The sequence below is a fragment of the Gavialis gangeticus genome, unplaced genomic scaffold, assembly GCF_001723915.1.
Source record: "Gavialis gangeticus isolate Ggan-Ray unplaced genomic scaffold, GavGan_comp1, whole genome shotgun sequence".
Classification (NCBI taxonomy): Eukaryota; Metazoa; Chordata; order Crocodylia; family Gavialidae; genus Gavialis; species Gavialis gangeticus.
The window spans coordinates 50,698,425-50,711,559 of record NW_017729034.1 but is presented as its reverse complement, the minus strand read 5'-3'; the positions used below and the strand labels follow the sequence as shown (position 1 = coordinate 50,711,559).

General features: G+C 40.2%; 1 protein-coding gene across 1 annotated transcript in view; it reads right to left on the bottom strand.

The window, feature by feature from the left end:
- Positions 1 to 13,135, bottom strand: part of ERO1B (endoplasmic reticulum oxidoreductase 1 beta) — a 66,402-nt gene that overhangs the window by 34,197 nt on the left and 19,070 nt on the right. Inside the window, exons 3-4 of the mRNA XM_019527279.1 lie at positions 9,675 to 9,758; positions 4,504 to 4,545 (exon numbers count right to left, since the gene is read on the bottom strand). Of these exons, the coding sequence (XP_019382824.1) occupies positions 4,504 to 4,545; positions 9,675 to 9,758 (126 nt within the window). The remainder of the gene's footprint in view (positions 1 to 4,503; positions 4,546 to 9,674; positions 9,759 to 13,135) is intronic.

Below are 13,135 nucleotides of genomic sequence, written 5' to 3'. Positions count from 1 at the left end.
GGGGGGGGGGGGGGGGGGGGGGAACGGAGCCACAGGCGGCTTGTCCAAGGGTGGCAGGGGGTGGGCATCTCCCTGCTGCTGTGTGCACCCCAGGGGGAGACACGTGCCTCCCACAATTTGCACACAGGAGGAGGGTGGGCTGCCTACAGCATGCTCGGGGTGAGGGGCTGCTTGGGCCTCTTCCCAGTGGGGGGCCTGGGCTGGGAGAGGTGGCTACAGGGAATTTTGGGGTGGCTATAGTCCAAGCCTCCCCTTAACATCACCCCTGCTCAGGGCACTCCCAAGGGGAAGGCAGGAGAGCAAAATACCCAGAGCAGGGGTGACACTAGGGGAAGCTTGGGGGGCTATGGCCACCCCAAAATTCCCCATAGCCCCCCTGTAGCCACCCCTCCCAGCACCGTTGCTACCCAAACCCACACAGCTGAGCCCACCCTGCCCTGGTGCAGCTCCCACACTGAGAAGAAGCTGGCGCAGTCCCTGGCTCTAAGCCCAGTTGGCAGCCTGCCCTCGCCTTGCGCACAAATCTGGGGAAGGCGCATGTCTTCCCCGGTGGTGTGTCCAGCAGTGGGAAGCTGTCCAGCCCTCTCTCCCCATCCATCCATCCATGTCCCCCTGGACAAGCCACCTGTGGCTCCACTGAACTCCCAGCCCCAGGATTGCATTCACTGCATTGGCTAGGCAGTTGCTGCCCGTCCCAGCCCCACTCCCTCCCTCATCGTGCGGGCCACGATCTGCTCCCCACCCCCACCCAGGCTTAACTGCAAGGGCACTGCTCTCCATGCTGCCCAGCTGAATTCCTATAAATCAGTTATCAGATATGGTTGGTTAATAAATTGGCTATCTGTATTAGTAAAGAAAAATCTTTAATCACTGCACCCCTAGCTTAAATTTTATTTAAGGGTATTTAATACTAATTATAAACTACATATACAATTACATTGTAATAGTGGTGCTCTAATATCCAGAAGCTACAAGCATTTGAAGAAGACTGACCCTTTGTCCTGCTTCATCCATTTAGATCTCTAGAAAGCTCAGAGTCATCAGTAATTCCACATTTGAAAGTCATAGGTTAGTCAGTATTTAGGATACTACCTGGAAGTAGATGCAGTTGTAGATGCCGTAGGAAACACCTGGAATATTACAGCCTCTGAAGAACAGATAACCTTTTTTGACAAGACATACCTAAGGGTGACCTCCATTAGCATGAAAGCTGCATTACCTCATCTTAAAAAAGAAATTTGGCAGGGCTGTTTCATGCTTTGTCTGTGCTATATAAAAGTTAGAGGTTTTCAGCAACGGAATAATCAGTTCAGCTACACCAGTGTTAGCTCAACTGTAGATAAATTGCTGATGGCTTCTGAATTAACTGCCATATCAGATTATCAACAGTAGCAAAAATAATAGAAACTGCTGGAATAGTGCTTACATGAGGGCTTCCACTACTATGTTCCCAATACAGCAAGAAGTTTTCCTCAACTGTCTTTAATGAAAAAAGGACAAACATACTGCTCTCCATGTATTTTACCTGTTTTGTGGATGAGAATTAGGAGAACTGGGTAGAATTCATGTTTTTGTTTTCGTTTTTAAAAACAGGAATTCTCTGAAGGCATTTGGATGTCCTGATGAACACACAGACATTTATGGTCTGTCAGGTGATGGAACTAATAACATCAGACACTTCACTAAAACCTTCCCTGAATTTTATTTTAAAAACTGAATTTAAATAAATTATATTCATTTTTATTTTTACAAATTAAAAAAAGGAAGTATGATGACAGCAGTTAGGCTATGAGATGACAAGGTTAGGACACCATTCTGTAGGCAGAATTCTTTGCAGCTAGCAAGTTGGAAAGTTGTTGCTTGCTTTAAAAACTGGAAGCTGGTTAAGTAACCCAAAGCATCTGGTTAGCAGCGTTTTAGATTTATTTATTTATTTTTAAATGGAGAATAACAATTGTTGTAGTCTCTATTTTGGTAGTGAAAAAACAATACATGTAGCTTTACCAAGAATACTGCTTCCCACTTCTCTCTTCCCACTCTGGGGACCAATCCATGAACTGACACAAAGAACCATTAATTCAGGTGGTCTTTGTTATTTCACAGAAATATGCTGTCAGATATTAATTTATTTAATTTTAGTGGGTTGAGGGATACATTATATTTGGAAATATCAAAGGTTACCTTAAAAGTCAGAAGAATGTTGGGGATGTGGATGAATGAAAAGTTTACACTATTCTTTAGTGGTGTTAAACTAGTTTAAACAAACTCCCCCCGCCCCAACCACATGCAACAAATAACCCCAAAAAAGCATAAATTCACACAATCTATGGCCAATTTACACCTGCATAACTACGATTTAAGTACAAAGCAGTTAAAATATACAAATATAGGTTTCTTGGGTCCCTAGTACACATTAACTTAAGAGGCACCACAGGATCTGATCCCCAATCCCAAAAAAATCACTTCTCCTGCCATGCCACATGTACATGGCAGTAGGCATGAATTTGGAATCAGATCCCAATTACACCTTGTCTTTTTGCCAATGCAGGGGGACTCTTCTGCACCAGCAACTGCCTGCAGCCCTGCATCACTAGCAGCTGTCCCAGGGCTAGGGTCAACACTGGACAGCCAAGGGGCCAGCTCAAGACACTGAGCTGTTCCAGAACTGATAATTAGCTAACTGTGAGGCCTAGAACTGTGCAAGGGCTTCCCTCCCCCCAACCAAGGAAATTTAAATACTGTGCCCAAAGCTCTGGCAGGCTAGTGTGCCCAAACCTGTGGCCCCAGCAGGGCAGCTCTGGATCCAGTTGGAGAACTGGGACTGCCCTGCAAGCCAAGACCAACAATCAGTCGGTTGGACAGTTCAGGGCAGGATGGAGATCCAGAGCTGCCGCAGGCTAGTGCTGCCAAGCTTGTCAGCACTGCTGGTTGGATACCTGGAGAGGTCCAGGGCTGATGTTCAAGAATCAGCTGATTGTCAGACATCCAGCCACAGACCCAGTCTGTGGACATGCCACAAGTTCATTTTAAGATGCTATACAAACCTGCCATAAAAAAAATTCTTTATTGCACATGGAATATTGTTTATGCTTGGTTTGCCATTTTATGGTGCCTTGAACTGGGTACATGTGTAGCATCCTTGCCACATATGCTGCAATTAAACCCATTAATTGTGGCATAAAATGTCATGTGTAGAGGGGCCCATAGCCTCTCTTATTTAGTAACCAGGAGGTTACTTTAATTATAAGGCTTCACAGACGATTTGAGAACAAACTCTTGGTTTTAGGAAGAAGTTTTTAGCTTAGAGGCAAGCAGGAACAGAGAATGCACTCAGGAACCAACCCAAATAATTAGCTAAATGCTTAAACTAACATACTGTACATTTGGGATGACTTTTTAATTCAAAGGACTGAATGCAGCATATAAAAACATGCATTTATTACTGTTTATCACATTTGAATTCTACAAGTAAATTTATGAAGTCATTATGGAACCAATAAGAGATTCTACTACTCTTGTCAAAAGGAAGCTCTACAAATCCCATAGATTTCCCCTAGTTTATAAGGGAAAGAAAGTCTCTGTTATCTGTCAAGTATATGTAATGGAGCATTTAGTATTCTGTAGCCTCTTGTCATTGTCAATTTAGTTTAAAAATGGAAACCTGGTTTAGGATAATGAGATGTTCTGTGGCATCTATAAAGCCCTTAGAAACTGTTAAGTGCCTCTAAAAAGTTTTAAAAACATTTAGCAGCAATACAAGAGGCTGTAAATAGGTCACAAAAGATAGCAAGGCCTCATATCAAGCTAAAAATAGACACACTTAAAAAAAAAATAATCAGAATTCAGTGTTGGGAAACCTCTCTTGAAATCAACCTTCATGTAAATCAGGGAAAGACCCTGCACTCTAAAAAATCTGTTTGCTCTGTACTCAAGATGGCTCCCTCATCTGAAATTCTGCTCTATTTGGATGCTTTAAGCATACACATCACCCCAGCCGTGTGTAGTCACGCAAGCCCACATGTTCTAGAATACCCAGCATACTGCATAACTAGGAGCCAACGAACAGGCTCACAATAGACAGCAAACAGAAAAATGATACAGAGTTGCTCTATGCATAGCTTGTTCTGCAGTATTTAACAGATCCTACCCTTCTATCTTACTTGTGACTGGTATAATGCACTAAACTACTATATTCCTAACTGGAAGCAGCATCTCAATAAAGCCAACATATTGTGTTAGATTGCCTTCTGGGGGTCAATTACATAATATGTATTCTTGGCTCAATGTATATAATATGTATTAGACAGTCTTTATTCTTAATACCAAAAAGGTACTTGGTATAAGTAAAAGCTAGTCACAAACGACACAGATTACAGAACATTATGTTAAGTTTATCTCTAAGCCAGGGTTGAAAACGTACAATATATTTAACTACATTTAACCCCTAACTTTTAGGATACGTTTTATTGGAAAAGTTGCTTTAAAAATAAAATGACTACTTACTTTATTAGCGCTCCCAGCTTTAATTCCAATTGGGACTTTACTCTAAAAATAAAACACACAAACACCAAAGACAAATTACTATTTTGTACACAGTTCACAGAAATGGTTATGCCAGAATGTAGTCTCTGCAAGTTTCAGATGTTGCTTTAATACTCATACCTAACCTACTCAAGGTAAAAACTGTTTCCTACAAGTTAATTCTTTAGTTACCTTGTTACACTGACTTCTGGTTTTCAATAGGATATTCCAACCCAAGGTAAGAAGAACTGACCCATCTACACTGCAAGTCAGTTTGCCCAGTGAAGCAGTAACACCTAACACAATATTTAAGAGTGTTCACATAGTATTATTGACCACAGCTTTCGATCGGGGTAAGTTTTAATGCCAGTTGCTTTTAATCCAGTCTAAGAACAAACTATTTAGTAACTATTACACTTGAAACTAGAACTATGTGAACATACACACTTTTATTAAATTATATGGGTGAACTTCATTAGGTTCTATAACAGGGAGCCAGAGGCTCCATTACTTTAAAGGGAGAAGGCACAGCACATATGCCCCCAGGTAGGGGAGAACAGCTGATTCTGGGCTAGCTGCAAGGGACTGGGAAGGTAGGGACCCATAGGCTGCACGTCCCTATTGTGGGGCTAGCTGCCTAGCAATAGAAAATAGGGAAGAGCACTGGTTAAGCAGTATGGGTACTACTGCAGCTTGGCCAGAGAAACAGCAGTAAGCTGCTCTGGAGGTGAAGGGGGGACATCTGTTGCAGGTCAGGAAGGGGAGGAGCCCAGGAGACACAAACCTGGATTTCTGAGGCAGAGGGGCCACTAGCCCTGAACTCTTTAAAAGAAAGAGTTCTTGCCAGCTGAGGCTGGCAAGGAATGTGACCTGCAGGCCACTTCAGGGTTAAAAGAGCCAGAGAGTGGGAAGGAGATTTCTGCAATGGCATGGTGACCCAGAGAGGGCTTTGAGAGTTTGAGTTTAAAGCAGTTGCTTGTGTTGTTTGCATTGCTGTTAACTTATACCAGAGGATCAGGTGGCTACTGTAGAGATGGAAAGGAGGCCACCGGGGTGTCTGAGGGACACGCCATGTTTTGAGCCTTGCTAGGGACAGGGGCATGAGAAAGAAACAGGCTGAGACCAAGGGGTAGGGCCTGAGCCCAGAGTGAGGACTGAGACGGAGGTGGGGGTGACAGAGGCAGGTTGTGGTTGATGAGAGGCTAAGGCTGAAATACTGAATCCTGAGGAAAGGAAGGAAGGAGGGGAGTACAGACTTAGGACTTCAGAAAAGCAGACTTCAACTCATTCACAGAACTGATAGGCAGGATCTCCTGGGAAGCCAGTGTGAAGGGGAAAGCAGTACAGGAGAGCTGGCTGCACTTTAAAAAGAAACCTCATGGCAAGCGCAGGGATGAGCCATCCTGATGCACAGGAAGAGTAGCCAGCATGACAGAAGACCAGCTTGGCTTAGCAGGGAACTCTTCAGTGAGCTAAATACACAAAAAGAAAGCTTACAAGTGGAAACTTGGACAAACAACTAGGGAGGAGTACAAGACCACTGTTCAGGCATGCAGGGATAAAAGTCAGAAAGGTCAAAGCACAACTGGTGTTGCAGCTAGCAAGGAACATGAAGGTTAACATAAAGGGTTTCTACAAGTATGTCAGTAACAAGAGGAAGATCAGGGAAAGTGTGGGTCCCTTACTGAATGGGGGAGTAAACCTAGTGACAGATGAGGAGAAAAAGGCTGAAGTTGATGCCTTTTGTCTTTACAGGCAAGTCAGCTCCCAAACTACTGCACCAGACAGCATGGTTTGGGGAGGAGGTAAGCACCCAACAGTGGTTAAAAAACAGGTTAGGGGCTATTTAGAAAAGCTGGACATGTTCAAGTCCATGGAATTGGATGGTATGCACCTGAGGGTACAGAGGGAGTTGGCAGATGCAACTGCAGAGCTGCTTGCCATTATCTTTGAAGACTTGTGGCGATTGCGGGAGGTCCTGGACAATTGAAAAAGGGCAAACAGTGCCCATCTTTCAGATACAGAAGGAGGATCCAGGGAACTACAGACAGATATGCCTCACCCTCAGTCCCTGGAAAAAATCATGAAGCATGTCCTCAAGGAATCCATTTCTAAGCACTTGGGAGAGAAGGTGAGTAACAGTCAGCATGGAATAAGCAAGAGCAAATCATGCCTGACTAACCTGGTTGCCTTCTACAATGAGATTACTACTTCTGTGGAGAACAGTGGACACGATAGCAAGACTTTAGCAAGGCTTTTTATCTGATCTCCCCCAATGTTCTTGCAAGCAAACTAAGAAAGTACGGGTTAAATTAACTGACTGTAAGGTGGACAGAAAACTGCCTGGATCATCAATAATCAATAACTTGATGTCTAGATGGCAGCTGGTATCAAATAGAGTGACCCAAGGGCTGATCCTGCGGCCTGTTTTGTTCAATATCTTCATCAACGACCTGTAAGAGGGGATGTAGTGCCCCCTTAGCAAGTTTGCAGATTACACCAAGCTGGAACAGTAACAGATATATTGGAGGGTAGGGCTAGGATTCAGGGAGACCTAGACAAAAATCAGAGGATTGGACCAAAAGAAATCTCATGAAGTTCAATAAGGACATAAGCAAAGTCCTGTACTTAGTTTGGAGCAATCCCATATGCCACTACAGCCTAAGAACCGATTGGCTAAGCAGCAGCTCTGCAGAAAAGGACCTGGGGGTTATGCTGAACAAGCTGAATACGAGCCAATAGTGTGTCCTTGTTGTGAAGGCAGCTAACAGCCATACTGGGCTGCATTAGTAGGAGCGCTGCCATCAGGCTGAAGCAAATGATTATTCCCCTCCATTGGACACTGGCAGGGCAGCATCTGGAGTACTGTGCCCAGTTTTGGGCCTCCCATTATAAAAAGGATGTGGATAAGTTGGAGAGTCAGAGGGCAATGAAAATGATAAAGTGGGGGGGCAGGGTCCATGACTTATGGAAGGCTGAAGAAACTGGGCTTATTTAGCCTGGAGAAGACCAGACTGAGGGGTGAATTAATAGCAGACTTCAACTACCTGAAGGGGGGTTCAAAAAAGGATACAGCTAGAGTGTTCTCAGCAGTGGTAGGTGACAGAACAAGAAGCAATGGTCTCGAGGTGCAGCAGGGGAAATTTTTCCTAATATCCAACCTAAACTTTCTCATGAGGAGGGTAGTGATGCACTAGAATGGATTATCCAGAGATGCTGTGGAGTCTGCATCCTTGGAGGTTTTTAAGACCCGGCTAGACAAAGCCTTGGCTGGAATGATCTAGTTGAAGGTAGTCCTGCTTTGAGCAGGGGGTTGGGCTAAATGACCTCCCAAGGTCCCTTCCAACCCTAATTTTTCTATGATTCCATGAAAATGCCCCAGAAATTAAATTTGGCAAATCTATTGTTGAAACTTGAGAACTACTCTGATAAAAACATGAACTTTGACTTCAGTTCTTCCTGGATTGCACTGAATATGCATACATACACACTGTATCCCCACTCTTAGCACTTATTTGGATAATAGTGTGAAAGGGCCAATTACTATTAGGTTGACTACCAAGGAAATTATGAAACTTCAATCTTTGTAAAATATTTTGTCATCGGTGAATGAAGAGGGCTACATCACTACCATGTACCCTAAACATCCAACCGTAAGAGCAATTAGCCAGATTTTAAGGAAGGTTGGAAGTTCCTTTTAACAGCTATATTAAGCTGCCAGTTAAATCCTAACCCAGACCCTTGTCATAACTAATAAGGATGCACATGCACATAATTATGTTAGCTAGCTATAGGAAAGATAGAATCACCTGATTTTCAGAAACATAAAAATCAGATGGAAGGCATAACAACGTTCATTTCTTATACAGATATAATCTTAAGTATAAAGAACTATGCTACTAGCATCATTAATATAGCTTCTCAAAGAAGTCTTTCAGAAAAAAACCAAGTTTACAAACACCCAACTCTCACAGATTTCACTGGAAGATATGTGCAAGATTCTGTAGTGAAAGAAAAAAAAGTGATGGAACTGTATCCCTCCATCTGTTTCAGAGCTTAACCAGAGTTAAGCATTAAAGAAAAAAAATACAACAAAATATCAGACAACCTACATTAGAAAAAAATGCAAGTTAAAATCTTCCAAAAGCAGCTTTAACTTGGTCACACCACACAGTGAACTGCCCATTCCCCTTTTCTGATTAAATCTGCATTTTAACATACAACATCCTCATCATAAACAGTAGTATTGTAGATAAACTACAGAGCATATTTTAAAAAAAAAAAAAAATCATACACGCTAGATATAAATATTCATGTTCCATTGTCCTCCATTACATGTAGAAAATAGTTTGCAAGCAGCACAGAAAACAGCATATCCTCCTAGATAGAAGTTAGGAATGGGTCTAATTCCTGGTTCTGCAAACAAGACAAACTATTTGTGCTTCAGTTTCTGTAAGCATGAAGTGGAGATAGGCATATTTACCTATCCATGTAAAAGCACTTGACAATGTGTATGGACAGAAAGTATAAAGTAATAACCTAGTACTCAGAATCCAGTAGGATGCTGATAAATGTCAACATGCTAATTAACATACTTTTCATGGAGAAAGTATAAAAATAAACTTGAAAATGCCTTAGCAAAATTCCACAACTATCACCTACTGGAAAAGGGTAAGAAAAAAGGAGACACCTTAAGCAATAGGTGTTGCACTCTTAGACATTTTTAAAAGTAATCATAAACAAACCAAACCAAACCAAACCCTCCCCTTGCCACACGTACACTTAGCCAATGTGTACTTTTCTATGGAAAAAATCCCAGTTACTGTTAAAAATTAAACCACGGGCTTATAAATAAATTGAGGAAATGTCTATTTTTTGGGTATTTGCATAATCTGATTGTATTTGCAAGTTTGATAGTACTTTCCATATAGCTAATTTCACTCATTCCTAATAAGGTTGTGGAATATAGCCAAAACGGAGGAGTGAAAATTAACAATGGTGAGGACGTGCAGGGTCACAGTAGTGAAACTAACATTTCGTATTTTATTGGTTTTCAAATCTGCTACAGCACATAAGTACACCATGTCCTGAAAGTAATAATTCAAGTCATATTTAGGAAGCACATTTCCTTCTTTTGTTGTTTTGATGCATACCTCAGGACAAGGTTCTACATGACAATCTTTAATAGAACAGTGGCCATCATCAGCCCAGAAAGGACATGGTCTCTTAAGATTAACCTATAAAAAAAAAGCAGAAATCAAGAGATACTGTTAGTATATCAATTTACAAACAACTTCAAAATAGAAGACCTACCACTTTAACAAAGTCTTCCTTGCTGGGAAAGAAAGAGTGAAGAGCAAAGTGTTAATCCACTAATACATTAAAAACCCCTCCTATACTATCAGTACTAAACTTCTCATAGTGTGAAACAAAGACCACCACCAATCTCTTTTCCACTGAATTGGACATGCATCAAAGTTGTTATAGCATCAAAAAGATGAGGCAAATAAATTCTGTTTACCTACCAAGATAAATATTTATCTAGCAACAGTGAGTGACTGAAAGTTCAGACTGAATTTCAGTAATTTTTTCATTCAACTGGAAAACTTACTTTTAAAGTGGCCTTGGATTTCACATCATTTTAATTTATCTCTACTTTCCCAGGAGAATGTTAGGTATATGATAAAGCCAGCCACAACATTTATAATTTAAAATACATATAATATATGCAATTATATTATGTTACTTGTACATAATATAAATGTATGCATGTGTGTAAGCATAGCTTCAGATTTCAAACTGAGAAACACAGCATGTTCACTACTACACCTCACAGTGAATACAGAAATTATTAGTCTGCTATTGTTTTCTATATTCAGAGAGCAGAGATAATCAATTTTTTCTGAGTGTTTTGAATTGCATAAGTAGAGTAAACAAAGATACATTTACTGAAGTGAAAGAAATATTCTAGCACAAGTGAAAATGAAAAGGCTCACTAGGGCCACTTTTTACGTCAACACCGCTTTTAACAACAAATATTGGAAATATAATTACCTGCATTACACTGCTTGCTCTCTTTCTCTGCTCAGATTCAGAATGGTTACTTTCCAACAGGAATATCCTCTGATCTTTTCCATTGCAACTCACAAGTAATCCAAGTGAAAATTTATGAATAACTAATCTGACATTGTTTTCTTTCCTTTGAATTATCTTAATGCACATACTAAAAACTGAGATTAGTGATTAACCATCACCTTACCCTCTAGACGGAGCATTTTTTTATGAAGAGAAAGACACTCTTTGAAATAGGGTTTGCTTCAAATAAGTAATAAAAAAAAAAAACTTAGATATTTTCTTTTTACTTACTGTACAAGTGATTTCTGATAGAAAGTGGCAGATTTCAAAAGAAGAAACTATTACAATTCTTTCCATTCTATAATCAATATACTGCATATTCTCATATACCATGCACCCCAAATAAAATACACACTTTGTTTTGGGGAGGCAGAACGAAGAGAAAAAGATTTTTCCAAGAGTCAAGTCCAAAAATTGACTGCATGGACTTGTCTTTGGCTAGCTCTCTGGCTCCTTCACAGAAATGCTAGATTTTTAATCCTCTCATAGCCATTGCAAAACTGGGAGAGAAGCAGAGCCACAAGCAGACGTTATACCACGTCCATATTTGCATTCTGATGAAGAAACCAGCTTCCTGCTTAACACGTGCATCCCAATTTTGGTTGGCTAATTTTTGGGGAAAAGGTGCATGTGTTAGGTAAGTGCTCTTTTTTATTGTGGTCTATGCAAACAACTGCTGCCTCAAAACTTCTGCTCATGAAGTTAACTCAGCAAATGAGGGCAATATTTAGATCTAAAAGTTGAATAATCCTGTATCATGTTTATTGAATGACAGGACTTGACAATTTCTTCTTCTTTTTTTTTTTTAAAAAAAGAGTACTGCTATCAGAATCACCAATATAGACCTCTTAACAATGAGCAAACTAATGCACGAATGCACAGCAAAATGATTCTTAGACTCCAAGATGGCACTGAGCCCCCCAGAAGGTTTCAATAATAAAAGTTGATAACATATGTTTCTTAGTTGTAAGACTTACATAGGCAAAACAATAATTTTTTGCAAGCTTGGAATGGGTTTGTAAACCAGAAAACAACTTCAAATAGTTTTATTAAAAATACAAATACTGAATACTTCTGAAACAATGGTTTTACTGGAAAAAGTCATAGTATATCTGCCTTTTGGTAAAGTGGCAGAGTCATTAAAATACATTCAGTGGAGGAAAAACAAAAACCCCATACCTTTTTCCTTTTTAATATAGAGATGGCAGTATTCGAAACAACCCCGCTGAGAAGATCCTTGTTTTTTCTTTACGCTAAGTTCTCCCCACCCCAATCCTTTTTTTTTTAAATTCACAAGTTCTATGTTTATACAAAAAAGAAAGAATACCAAAAATCAAGTCTACATGAGCGACAGCAAATGAGATCAGATGTTATATTTTACTGTTATGTGTCCAGGGACATAATACACTACCAGGTATGTAATGCCAATTTCCTCTTTTTAAACTAGTGTCTGGTGTTTATCCTCAAAGATGCATCTTTTTTAGATTTTTTTCTGCTGCCAAAGCTAACTACACTCGAGGATTAAATTCATTCCCAAATTTTTTTCTAGCTTGCAATTTCTTGTAGCTGCCCTAAGATGGTTACCCCATTGTGAACACAAGGGCAGGTGCTCAGGAAGACCGAAATCAGAAAACACTGTTCATGATACAGTAAGTGCAAGAAGCCCCAACTTAAGAATTAATTCAGTAAGATTTCACTAACTACAAAATTGCTATGAAATCTCTAAAAAGGCAGCCAAGAATGCCAAGTGCTGAGGGATAAGTCTGGATAAGCAGAGTGAGAATAATTCTCTGCCAGGAAACAAAATGTTATCAAATAGAAATGTTCACCTTGATTTGATAAAATTTCCAACATAAAGGTCATGGAGATACCAGATACAACAGGTGCACCATACATTTCTTTCACATTTTAAAAGCTACATGTGATAATAGATTTAATCCAAATAAATATTTATTTTTAAAAGCCACTGTAATTCAAACAGCTCTGAAAGTAACCATCTGCTTTTGTCCATTATTATTCACCAAACTTTGGGTTGCGCTCTAATGATCAGATGCTAGGTGGGTTATGTGAATGCTTACAGTTAATGTGCCCCCCAACCCCTCATGGTAAAGATACAGTCTACATTTTGTAACTTCTCCCATCCTGTAGGTAACATTTAGCCTCAAATATTCAGTGCTCAAAAGACTTCAAAAATCATGGTATTTCCTAGAATCTATAATTTCTAAGAGTCAGGCATGCAGCCTTTTTCCTTCTTAAATGCACAGAATAACAAAGTAAGAAAGTTATTTTTTTTTCAGACCTTTCAATACACATTTATCCCAAATGCTTGATTACTTTTCCTAAAGGAGGTCTTGGTTGAAAGCTGAAAAAGCCTCCCAAACTGCTTCCAATAAACCCCATAGTAAAATCAGGGAAGACCAGACTTAACTTTCTGATGTTTCTAAGAAAATATTTTTGGGGGGGGGGGGGGGGGGGGGGG